This window comes from Cephus cinctus, unplaced genomic scaffold (assembly GCF_000341935.2).
Source record: "Cephus cinctus unplaced genomic scaffold, Ccin1 Ccin1_scaffold1249, whole genome shotgun sequence".
NCBI classification, from domain to species: domain Eukaryota; kingdom Metazoa; phylum Arthropoda; class Insecta; order Hymenoptera; family Cephidae; genus Cephus; species Cephus cinctus.
In genome coordinates, this window is record NW_014333698.1 from 79,700 (window position 1) to 91,252 (window position 11,553).

Consider the following 11,553-nt stretch of genomic DNA (forward strand, 5'->3'; position numbering starts at 1 on the left):
AAGGTTAATCCTTAAATACACACTGATGATTTTGCAAGATACCATTGGACACCGCTACTCCCATGGATGATGCATCACTTTTATCTCACCTCTGTCAATAGTGTCCCTCATGTATGAGAATATACGATGGTCTCAATGACCAATGGAAATGGGAGAATATCGCCATGGGAAAACCTGAGCGCACCTTAAGGGTGGCCGGTCGAGCAGGTGTCCCGGTGTGGGATTCATTCGGGTCCTTAAGGCCCCCATAGACCGGACCTGGGCCCTCGAGCGCGAGTCTGTGTTTGCGTGTACATGAGCCCAGGTCTATGGTTTCCATGCCTTCACACCATGGCCGTGCTATTTTTGAAGATGGCCTTTGTGGGGGTTGTCCCAGAGATATCCTGCTTGGAAGAAACACATGGGCTTGTATTATTCGGGCTTGGCTGCAGTCGCTGGCACAGCTACAGGTCCGTTAGTAACATTTCCTTACAGTGCTTTTCACGCGGTAAAATGCCTCCTGGCATTTTTTTCGCAGTTCCTTGTTATTTTATACATTGGAAGACGTTCGTGACGGCGTTTTTCTTTTTACAGAATTATTTGATCATGTAATTCTGGCTGGTCTTGCGTTTGCCGCTTTAAGTCCTGTTTACTTGATACTTTATAAGTTTTCATCATCATCGCTCTTAACTGTACATCTTTCTTGGATCTCAGGAATTAGGTAAGTATTACTATTCTAAAGATGTTATCAGATTGTCTTAAATTATTTTATAACGACTTTTAACATGGTTGTTGATTGAACTTTAAGACGCCTTGATTAAGTATCCATATATACGTTTTACTTTTACAATATTCAAAATGTTTATATACTTTATTCTTCTTATTTATACAGAGTCAAACATTCCTTACAATTAGATTTTGAAATTCCTAGCATTTCAATAATTCACCAATCTACCATTTTGTACGTTATACGTACATCTCTATTCAGAATCTTATATATTGCGCAAACTTGTCTTCACTCACAATTAACAATTAAGCTAACAATTTTAATTACGCGAATGACGAATACATCATCTGCACTAAGTAGAACGCCAGCAACACATTACTGTTGCTTGCTTTCTGCCGTAAAGCAATATAACGAACGGGCCATCTCTTTATCACTTTTAATATAAAAGAGACCCCTGCATCTCATATTGTATATGCAACATACATATATTGTATACATACACACGTATGAACAGTCTAATGATTATTGTCATAATAATGCAACAAGTAGATCAAAATTTTCTTTTGTTAATCTTTCTTATTGTGCAGTTTTTGGATTCCTGAAGAATCAATCCAAGCTCCCTTATTTTATAGTAAAGCGCCTTGGACAATATTCATCGTGCTTAATTAATGGAGTCGCCGTATGGAGAGTCGGCGGAACCTGATTAGAATTTTATGTTATCAGTGATATCAGCGTTGTCCGCAGGCAGCAAGAGAGTAGCTGTCAGTGAGCAATGGACAGTATCCATTGGAAGAGTGTCGTCATTTCTTCTCGTGTTAACCTTATATTATTTATATTATGTACATCGATCAAATCAACTGTCACGGTTAATTAAATCTGTGAGCGGATTCTTTGTATTCAGATATACTATAGTCCAAATTGTTATTTTGTGAGGGTATATAAATAGAATTTTGTTTTAAAAATTCCATTTTATATTTTGGCATGGGACTTGTAAAACTATAAAGGATGACATAATCCTCATATACTAGCTTAGTTTTAAGTACTTTTACGTTTACAAAGTCGTGAATTTTTATATTCGTAAATAAATTATTACACTTTTGCTAGCGTATCATTATGTGATTAGGCCTAGCAGACTATAAGAAATATTTAATTACATAAAATTAGATTGATCGTTTGGAATGTACTTTCTTTTTAATTGTTATTTCTCAAATTCTCAATTTTCTGGTAAACCATAATGAAGCAATTGGATGAAGCTCATAGTGTCTTGAATACATTTAATATTCTGCATAAATATAATGTGAAAGTAGAAAAGGCAGATAAATGAAATTTCTCAATTAGACATTAATATAACGCATCCTGGAATATTAATTAAACAAAAATGTCACGTACAATGAGATTCATGAATTTTTGTCTAAGAAGAGACATTACTGTGCTATATAAAAATTTACATTTATACCGGGTATTGAAATCGATGAATATATCAGATATATAGGTAAGCATTGTAGTATTTCTATTATATTAAAAAAATAACCGTTTGCATTTCCAGTCAGTATAAAGCGAATCGATTGATAATAGAATACTAAATGTATATCTCATGTTTGATAAGATTAAATATTTCGGAGTGACGTTCACGATCGAATAATTTATCAGGATTTATAAAAAGTTTGACAATTCTAGTAGGGATTGGGATTAAAAATAGCTTTTCATCAATATATTCTTATCAGACTAGAGTAAAGTTTTGTAAAAAGATAATGGATACTTTATCTTTTGTCAATAGTGTATACTAAAAACTAAATAGGCTTCCTATTGTTCTAGGAACAATTACCATAAATCAGTAGTGTCCATGAAGATTCTTTATTGGTAGATATTACATTGAACCACCCTCCATTAATGTCCACGAAATTTTAAAAATTTTAATGCAGGTTAAACAGTATTCAAATTTTCTCACTAAAATCCTCAACTTATCTTCACGAATACACAAGAGCGGAAGTGGTTTTGACGATATCTAATAAAATTGCCTACGTAGTAAAGTGCGCTACAGCGATAACATGAATGGCAAACTATAATACTTGATGCTATGAAATTTATTGAATAGCCAATAGATAATATTCAAGGACCAATTGTTTCTGTATACAACTTATATCCTGTTGTAATGTATATAACATTATATATCATATAATGACGTAGTTCCATAGAAAACTACAAGAAAATACGTAAAGCTTCTTGTTTATTCAACAATCTTTGTGTCCGATAATGACTTAAGCTTTATAAATCCCATAATAGATAAATTTTAGTTGGTATATCAGATCTATGATACATCGAGTATTAAAGTCTATTGTAAAAAAAAGAGAATAATTACAATGAATTAATAATACATTTCAGATATACCAAAAGTCTTAAATAAATCCTTAGTAATTGATGTTCTGCTATCAATCAATGCTACGTTTTTAAATTGTCAGGGTAAAATAATTTTTTTGATATTGCGAATTTATGATAAGAGGACAAGATATCAGTGTTATCACAGAGGACCATCTTAGAAGCCACAACCGAAAATGCTGGAAAAATATTTAACTTATTTATTATTTTGTACAAACGGTTAATCTTCACGTCGAACTGTATGTTTACGAATCTTTCCAGATTAAAAAAAAGCCAGGATGATACCAAGGAAACGATTACAAATCCTGCTATACGTAATGCACGTGTTCTACGTGTTTGGCGATGGCGACACCACGGGTACAGAAGGTTCATCAACGAGTCCTGTTACTAAAAACGTGGACTTCGTCCAGGAGGTCCTTACGGAGGGGGATATCTCAACATTTGAAAATAATTTGCACTCAAGTGAATCTATTGGGTATACTAATGTATACAAAGAAGAGAACGCATCAACGTTAGAACCAAGAGACTCAGATTGGAAATCGATAAACGATTTCATTAAACGTAATACTATTGATACAAGCTCTGCGGTGTCTGACAATTCTACAGAACCCATAGAATTCAGTAATACCATTTCTATGGACGAATATCTCGAGACAAGAGAGTCGAACGCGTTGCGTTTATTATCAACAGATAATGGTAAGTTATTCATGCGTATTAATTAGTAATTAATATACTTATTAACTATTGAATCAAACATATTTTTTTACTTGTCAATTACAGAAACTGCTGCAGTACAGAATCTGACAATTACCAGTATTGGTACAAATGACATTGCTGTATCATGGACTCTCAATGCATCTAGGAATGACTTAAACTTTTATATGATACAATGGTACCAAAATACTACTGCGATAGGAAGTTGTAATCAGTCGTCATCGTTAAATAGTTACATTGTAAGAGACCTGAATCCCAATACTAATTACACGATAACAATAACACCTGTTACGAATTTGATGGGAACACCAGTATCTGTTTATGGAGTCACTAAGACATCCCGTAAGCATTCATATAACGTTTATTATATAAACAACTGTAATACTGTAGTATGTTTATATATTAATTATTGCAGCGATATCAGCTGTTCGACAACTTAATGTCACTGGCTTGGAGTATGGCTTATGTGCATCCTGGATCTCTCCCATTGAAGCCAGTCTTGTCTCTTGGTATTATATTAATGTTTGGTACGAACTTGATGGAAAAAACATTAGTGTTTCAACTAGTACTACCGACTTGTACGTCAATATAACAGGCCTGAATGCCTGTACAAAGTACAATGTCGAAGTAATACCTTATAGTAGTTCTGAAGGAAACGGTACAGCTGCATTTACCACTGGGGACACACTTGACTGTGGTAAGTTTGCTTGAACTTCGAGTACTAAAAATTGTTTGATTTTTTTTGTACCTTATTAAATTATTTTTCATTCAAGTACCTGGTGCACCAACCGATCTAATAACTAGCATCAGTGGTTTTTGGGTGCTACTAACGTGGGAGGCACCAACAACAAATATTCAATGCTTGTTACATTATTTTGTGACAACTTGTAGCAGAGGCAACTGCACCACAACAACTGTTACTGTCGAAACGTACAATGTTACGAATCTTAATCCATGTGTGGATTATACATTTTCTGTGACTGCTGTTGGAAACGCTGGAGAATCTGCCAATATAAGCACCAGCGCAACTACATCTTACGTTAGTGAGTAGAGAGATAGTAATAAAACATAAAATATTAGTGTTTCCATATTTCATTATAATTTTTTTTATTATTCCAGCTCCTGGAGCACCACTTCTCTTGACAGCGACACCAGGACAATTTTCTTTGAACATCAGCTGGCAGATGCCGACGATTGCTGCTACTTGTATCAAGCATTACCGTATAACTTTGTGGGATACGGTAACTGAAACTACGACAAATAATTATATTAGGATATCTGGTTTATACGCATGTATGACTTACACTGCACAAGTGAACGCAGTTGGTATAACCAATGGCGATGGTCCATTTGATACTACTATACAGACTACTGAAGAATCTGGTATATAAAATTAATTTCTTTTTAATATTTGATATATTTTTTTTATTGAACGTTATTATCAAATATTTTTATTTTTAGTAACCGATGCGCCAGTCCTTAACGTAAGTCCTTGGGTCACGATGAGCACCATATCCATAGGCTGGCGTATTTTAAGTTACATGAATAATTGTCCCTTGTACTCTGTCGTTACTGTTTGCAATTGGATTTCAACCGACGGGCATGGTTTTGAACTTTTGAGTGGAATGTCGACCGATAGTATTTCATCTTTGGTAGATCTATTAGTTAACATCACAGTATCGGATCTTAGTCCTTTTACCACTTACAGCTGTCAAGCGCTTACAATTAATTCGGCAGGGAATAGTTCGCTTAGTACAGTTGTAAGCGCTATTACATCAGAGGACGGTGAGTTTAGTTTTAATTGATAAAAAGTGTTGCTGGGCACCGAGGAGATATTAGTTAAGCCTTGTGGGACTCTGTGGCTAACAGTTACTGGGTACACTGGATATAGGACACATTCTAGAATCAACACAGAAGTTTTAGAGAGGGTTGATATGCTATCCATTTAATTTCATACTCGAAATACACGGGAATTGCTCATCCTTATCAATATCTCTTCGGTGTGTCAGGTAATATGATAACGAAAGTCCTTATCGTTACGGCTAATTAATATTGTAGTGCCATCGGCGCCGACATTTAATGTCATTGGTATCACCAATACCAATTTCACATTAACATGGAGTAAACCAGATTATTTAGCTGGTTACTTAACCACGTTTGAAGTTATACTTGACTGGGATACATTGTTCCTAATGCCTGATTGGTGCCAGATGAATAGAGTGACGAGTACTAATATTTCTGATATCGACGGTAGCAGTTTAGCTTACACGTATGCAAGTGGTGTACCTTATTCCAATTATTCAGCAAGAATCAGAGCTCGAACTGGAGCTGGTTGGGGTGTATACAGTGATTGGATTTACTTTGAGACCAAAATTGGAGGTAGGTTAATATATTGAGTATAAATACTTTGTGTCATTTAATGACAATTGTATGAACCTTTATTTTTATTGTTCTTTTAGTTCCTGGCACTGTAGAACTTTTGTCATACTCCATTACCAATAACGAAAATGATCCAGACACTTTGGATACTACTGTATCATGGAGTTTACCATGTGCCTTACATGGGGAGATTGATTACTTCCATATTTCCGTTTATGGTACAAGAACAGATTTTAATGACGATTTCTTCGATCGAATATATAATATAACTACAGCTATTGGCAATAATGATATATTCTCGATTAATCTTGGAGAATTAAAGGCGGAATACAATTATACTTTCGAAGTATCAGCGAAAGTAATTGACTTGGATGTACTAGGAGCACCCGACTCGACTAGCGTTCTGTATCCAGCTGGAAGTATATATCAGTCATCATTAAAATTATATAAATATTATACATCACGATCATATACCATACCTGTTAATATTAATTTATAGTTCCTGCACAACCGAGTAAAGATTATGTCAAACTGATCACATTAGATCCTCAGAAGGCACAAAGAACGACAACCACAGCTGTCGTGTTGCTGCCTATTTTTCCCCATACAAACGGAGAGATCTTGTTTTATGCTATAACAGTATCTGAGGTTGGATACAATACTGCACGACAGGCTAGACTTGACATTAGGAATGGAAACTGGCCTAATATCTCAGCCTGGCAAGAATCCATGCTGGCAGAATTTGTTATCCCTTATCAGGCAACTCGAAAATCCTGGAATCCAGCTTACTGTCAGTAACAACCATATAATCGAGTTCTAACATTGTAGTATAGTTTATATAAATTAATATATTTTTCAACTTTAAATTTCAGCCAACCATGTAGTCGATTATGGCCACATGAGTGCCGTCAAGTACGTCATTGGTGAGGATATCACCTGCAAGGAGTTATCAGCAAATACAGAATCACGATTGTACTGTAATGGTCCTTTGAAACCTGACATGTTGTACCATGTACGAATGCGAGCATTCACTAGTGGCGGTTATGCAGATTCCGTTACGTTCACCGTCAAGACAGGTAATTAATCTCATTTGATTCAACGAAGAGTACCATCAAGGTATGACATGTTTACTATATTGAGAGTACTTCCACTTTGTCGTTATTCATCTGAAACTAAATAATTCAAATTCAAGTTTTAAATTTTTCATCGCTTGCACTTCTTTTATTTTTCTTGTCATCCAATACTAACTACTGTGCTATTAATTGGGTTGGACGTGCCCATTGTAAATGTTTATCAAGTACTAATAATTCCTTTCTTTTTGTGCTTGCCGAAAAAAAAATCCTGCGCTACCAGACGCCGAATTAAACGTCGCTTTTGTGATTGGGGTGGTGTTTGGAATTCTATTTCTGGGCCTTATTATCACAATGATGTTACTCGTTCGCAAAGGTTCTCTACAGTCGTAAGTACATATGTAACATGTTTTCCTGTATAGTGATAAGCACACTCGATGTCTGTTATCTGTTTAAACATATAGACAGGTGTTAGACATATATACAGAGTATAAAATTCCGGTATCGTGAATGGCAGTAATCTTAAGAGAGGAGAAGGAGGAGGTGGACGAGTCTCCGCAGTGACGATGACTGCATAAGAGTCCTCAGGAGCGTATCAGTGTCACTCATACAAAATACAAGTATACTGACCAGGTATACACTTATGGGAAATAATCAATATTAGTCCTATGACTCAGAAGAATGCTATAGGGAGCTCAGCCAAGGTTATCCAATGCACGAATCCGCCATAGTCATTAATGTATACGTTATATTGGGGGCAAGTGTCTTGGACAGAGCGTTTAGTCGGGATTGAACGTAGAGGCCGCGGCTGCCTAAATTCAAACGGGTATTTTTATCATGAATATATTTGCAACGTACTAGGCGAAGGTGAACATTGCGAATGACAGAATGAAAATACAAAGTCAATCTGATCTATAGCACGTGCGCTCGGTTCGATATAATGAGTTCGCATATCTGTAAAACGAAATCCCTCTTCTGCTTCCTGACGAAGTGCGTATATTCCAAGTTATTTTTAAATCACCCTGTTACACTGCTATACGAGCGCCCTCGAGACGTTGTTAAAACGTGACACAATTCGACTTTGGAAAAGAGTCACGCGTAATTTTTTACCTCAAAGTATGTTTTTTTTTTGTTAGTCATCATGCACCTGTAACAGTTCAGTGATCGATTCCCAAGGTTGTGATAATTCAAAGTGCCAGTTGGAATTAGACCTTGGCCAATAATTAGATCAACGCTACGATCGAAGATGTTTCCCAGTCTTGGAAAGTACGGATACAACTACTGCCAGTCACAATTCTTTTTTAAAATCATTTTAATTCATTGCGTATTTAACGTTGGCACGTGTATAATGCGTTTTTATTATTCTCGTTAATCGTTTTGTGTTACCTTATGCATTTTCAGAGTCTTGAGAAGATTGCTACACTCGGATATGCCGGGTTCTCCTGTACCTGCTCCGTTCACCAGACGGAAATTTATTGCACACTGTCAACAGCTCGCTGAGAATCCCGGAAAGCTCAGCAATGAGTTTCAGTTACTTCAGACGCTCAGTATAGACCTGCAGATGCCGACGAACGCTGCATGCTTGCAGGCTAATAAAAAGAAGAATCGATACACGGATATATTACCATGTACGAGCGTATCTATAATTTATTAGTATAGTTTTTGTTTAATTAAACATATTTCGACTAATCAAGATTTGTCATGATTTTCAGATGACTTTTCGAGAGTGAAACTTGAAATTATCGACAACGATCCTAATTCGGATTCCGATTATATCAATGCATCCTTTATAAGAGTGGGTCTAGACATTTATATATTTCATCTTAATTCCATGCATGTAGATCATTCGTGACAATGTTTTGTTCATAAATTATAGGGATATTCCGGAACTGATGAGTACATTGCTTGTCAAGGGCCAAAAGATGATACCACTTATGATTTTTGGAGGATGGTCGACCAGTACGACGTTAAAATCATTGTCATGTTGACGCAACTCGTCGAGAAAGGAAAAGTGAGTCAGTATATTTAATTTAAAATGTCACAGTATCTTGATTATATTTGATGAGACATTGCTCCCGACACGTATTTTTGTCTACAAGTCTGGGGATTCTGTAATTGGTAATGTATCAATCATATAAAGTGTATGCTTCTATACTTTCTAGGAAAAGTGTCATCAGTACTTCCCGACCATTCGCGAATCATTCAATTATGAGCACATGACGATAAGATGCACCAGTGAATTGGATTTCCGAACGTACACGCAGAGGACACTCGCTTTACAAAAGGTTTGTCCTGTTATTTAGATAAATTTTATATTAGAAAAATTATATTGTTTTTTTATTTTCAGGACAATGAAAAGCGTAACATAATGCATCTTCACTTTAAAGACTGGCCAGATCATGATGTACCTGAAGATTTCGAATCGATGATTCATTTCTGCCAAATAATGCGTCGACAAATGTCAGTCAATAAAGGCCTGGTTGTTGTACATTGCAGGTAAAATTATTTTGCCACTAACAGAATAATTGTTTAATAAAGAAGATTTACCGAAATATATTTATGATTTAACAGCGCCGGAATAGGCAGGACGGGGACTTTGATAGCCCTAGATATATTACTGCAGAGTATCAGAGATAACAGGAAATTGGATGTATTTGGTACTGTTTACAGATTAAGACGTTGCCGAATTAATATGGTGCAACGAGAGGTAATAATATATTTATATTATTTGTGTTATGATCGTATGATTAATTGACGATAATTTTTCTTGCAGAGTCAATACGCTTACATTTACAATTGTATAAGGCAAGTCCTTAAGAATCCTTTCTGTTTAAAATCATGTAAGTATTTCTATTTTGTCACTAACGCAGAATGTTTATTAGTGAAAAGAGATTTTTATTGTTTTATTATGTTGCAGACAAACCACCACCTGTCGATCCGATCTACGAGAACATCTCAAGGAAGAAGAAAGAAAGGTCAAGTTCGAATATGAACCTAGTCAGCAGCCTAGAGACGTGTATGTAACAATCTTCTCCAGCCCAGTATAGAAGCATCTATCTCAAAGAACCGAATGTATTTGTAGAAAATAACATCGTAGAAATAACCATATTTATTTTGTACTACAGTATGAAAAAAGTGAGCAACAATGTAGAAACTAGTGAGGTATGCTACGGTTGAATACATTTAACATAACATACATGGTTATTCAGGACTATTGCATCACCTGAAGATCGTTTTATCCATTTGATTTTCATTAAGTCCAATGGTAAAGTCATTTTTAGGTGATGCAATGGTCTTGAATAACTGTATATACTTGGTGTCCCTTGGTTTTAAAGCTTCGTCTTTATAATCATGCATGGCTTATGCATATTTTCACTGAAATTCCTAAACTTTACAAGGTTTTAACAGTTATGATTAATCATCAGAGTATGGAGTATCGACTGCTTTCATTTGTTTCGATGTCACGTATATAAAGGGTTATGTATTTGACTTAATCTTTAAATTTATATAAATATTATTGTTTCAGTAAGAAAAAGTAGCCCAACTCCGTCGATTGACTCTACGGAGCCAATGTTTGATTCTTCGCCACAACCTATTTTGAAGAGCCAAATAAGCACAACAAGTAATGGTAAGTTTTGTTAAGTTTCAAGAGAAAAATTATATAATCGGGAGTCTTTAAAAAAATGATTGCCTTTTTTTAGGTTTGAGGTATTCTAAGTCCACAAGTGCTATTCATTCCAAGACCCCTCAAGTTCCCATAGGTTTGTATTATACAGATTATTTATTGCTTTTGTAGTACTTGTAAATTGTGGCTTTGAAAATTGTGGAATATTTGTAGGGAAGTACGGTAGCCAGGAGTATCCTGTCTATGAATCGATAAGGGATTCAGAGTCATTAAGCAGCAAGCAGAGTACGGAGAGAGGAGATATAAGTGGGTCAAGGAGTTCAACATATGAAAATCTTCCTAACTTAACACGTTCAAAATCGGTGCATACGTTTGGCAAAAATCAAGTCTTGTATTCTTATATGTCACAAAGTATGTCTTAAAAAGAAAAATTAATGACTTGGTCAAATTTAATGCTCGTTTGGTCACAATATTTATTGTATTTTTTCAGAATCATTGCAGAAAGATACATCGATATGAGTATTTAAAATAAATCTTCTTGTACCTATTATCTTTTGGAATGGAATTTATGTGTAAGTACATTGACAAAAATATTTACAATGATTTTATATTCTATATATATATATTTATACAGCGACTGAGTCTGCACAAATGTTATTCTATAATGCAGACACTTGTAACTT

General features: G+C 35.3%; 1 protein-coding gene and 1 long non-coding RNA gene across 10 annotated transcripts; one reads left to right on the top strand and one right to left on the bottom strand.

Moving 5' to 3' along the window:
- Positions 1-372: 372 nt before the first annotated feature.
- Positions 373-11,551, top strand: LOC107272766 (receptor-type tyrosine-protein phosphatase eta). Of its 8 annotated transcripts, none has more exons than XM_025090041.1 (25): positions 373-449; positions 574-700; positions 3,344-3,778; positions 3,863-4,138; positions 4,212-4,493; positions 4,570-4,839; positions 4,916-5,179; positions 5,258-5,581; positions 5,855-6,175; positions 6,256-6,594; positions 6,675-6,965; positions 7,048-7,251; positions 7,529-7,634; positions 8,647-8,873; positions 8,958-9,040; positions 9,122-9,256; positions 9,408-9,530; positions 9,593-9,741; positions 9,817-9,952; positions 10,019-10,085; positions 10,163-10,261; positions 10,772-10,873; positions 10,947-11,006; positions 11,084-11,281; positions 11,361-11,551. In XM_025090041.1, the coding sequence occupies exons 3-25, from the start codon at positions 3,361-3,363 to the stop codon at positions 11,387-11,389; spliced, it is 4,503 nt and encodes a 1,500-aa protein (XP_024945809.1). In that variant the 5' UTR covers positions 373-449; positions 574-700; positions 3,344-3,360; the 3' UTR covers positions 11,390-11,551. The 8 variants fall into 8 exon arrangements, 5 of the variants coding, with proteins under 5 accessions (XP_024945809.1, XP_024945810.1, XP_024945807.1 ...); XM_025090039.1 differs by lacking the exons at positions 373-449; positions 574-700 and adding exons at positions 1,229-1,584; positions 1,947-2,198; XM_025090040.1 differs by lacking the exons at positions 373-449; positions 574-700 and adding exons at positions 1,229-1,584; positions 2,045-2,198.
- LOC107272771 lies at positions 6,209-8,754 on the bottom strand. Of its 2 annotated transcripts, none has more exons than XR_001539046.2 (4): positions 8,632-8,754; positions 7,185-7,347; positions 6,655-7,111; positions 6,209-6,588 (listed from the first exon to the last, which is right to left on the bottom strand). It is a non-coding gene; the product is annotated as an uncharacterized LOC107272771 (long non-coding RNA). The 2 variants fall into 2 exon arrangements; XR_003061331.1 differs by lacking the exon at positions 8,632-8,754 and adding an exon at positions 7,424-7,554.
- Positions 11,552-11,553: the final 2 nt, after the last annotated feature.

What these genes read in the sequence shown, in the direction of transcription:
- LOC107272766 (XM_025090041.1), top strand. Translation starts at nt 3,361, where the DNA reads ATGATACCAAGGAAACGATTACAAATCCTGCTATACGTAATGCACGTG. An exon ending in CGCTATTACATCAGAGGACG is followed by an intron (nt 5,582 to 5,854) that starts GTGAGTTTAGTT and finishes TTAATATTGTAG; the next exon opens with TGCCATCGGCGCCGACATTT. An exon ending in AGTCAGCAGCCTAGAGACGT is followed by an intron (nt 10,262 to 10,771) that starts GTATGTAACAAT and finishes TTATTGTTTCAG; the next exon opens with TAAGAAAAAGTAGCCCAACT.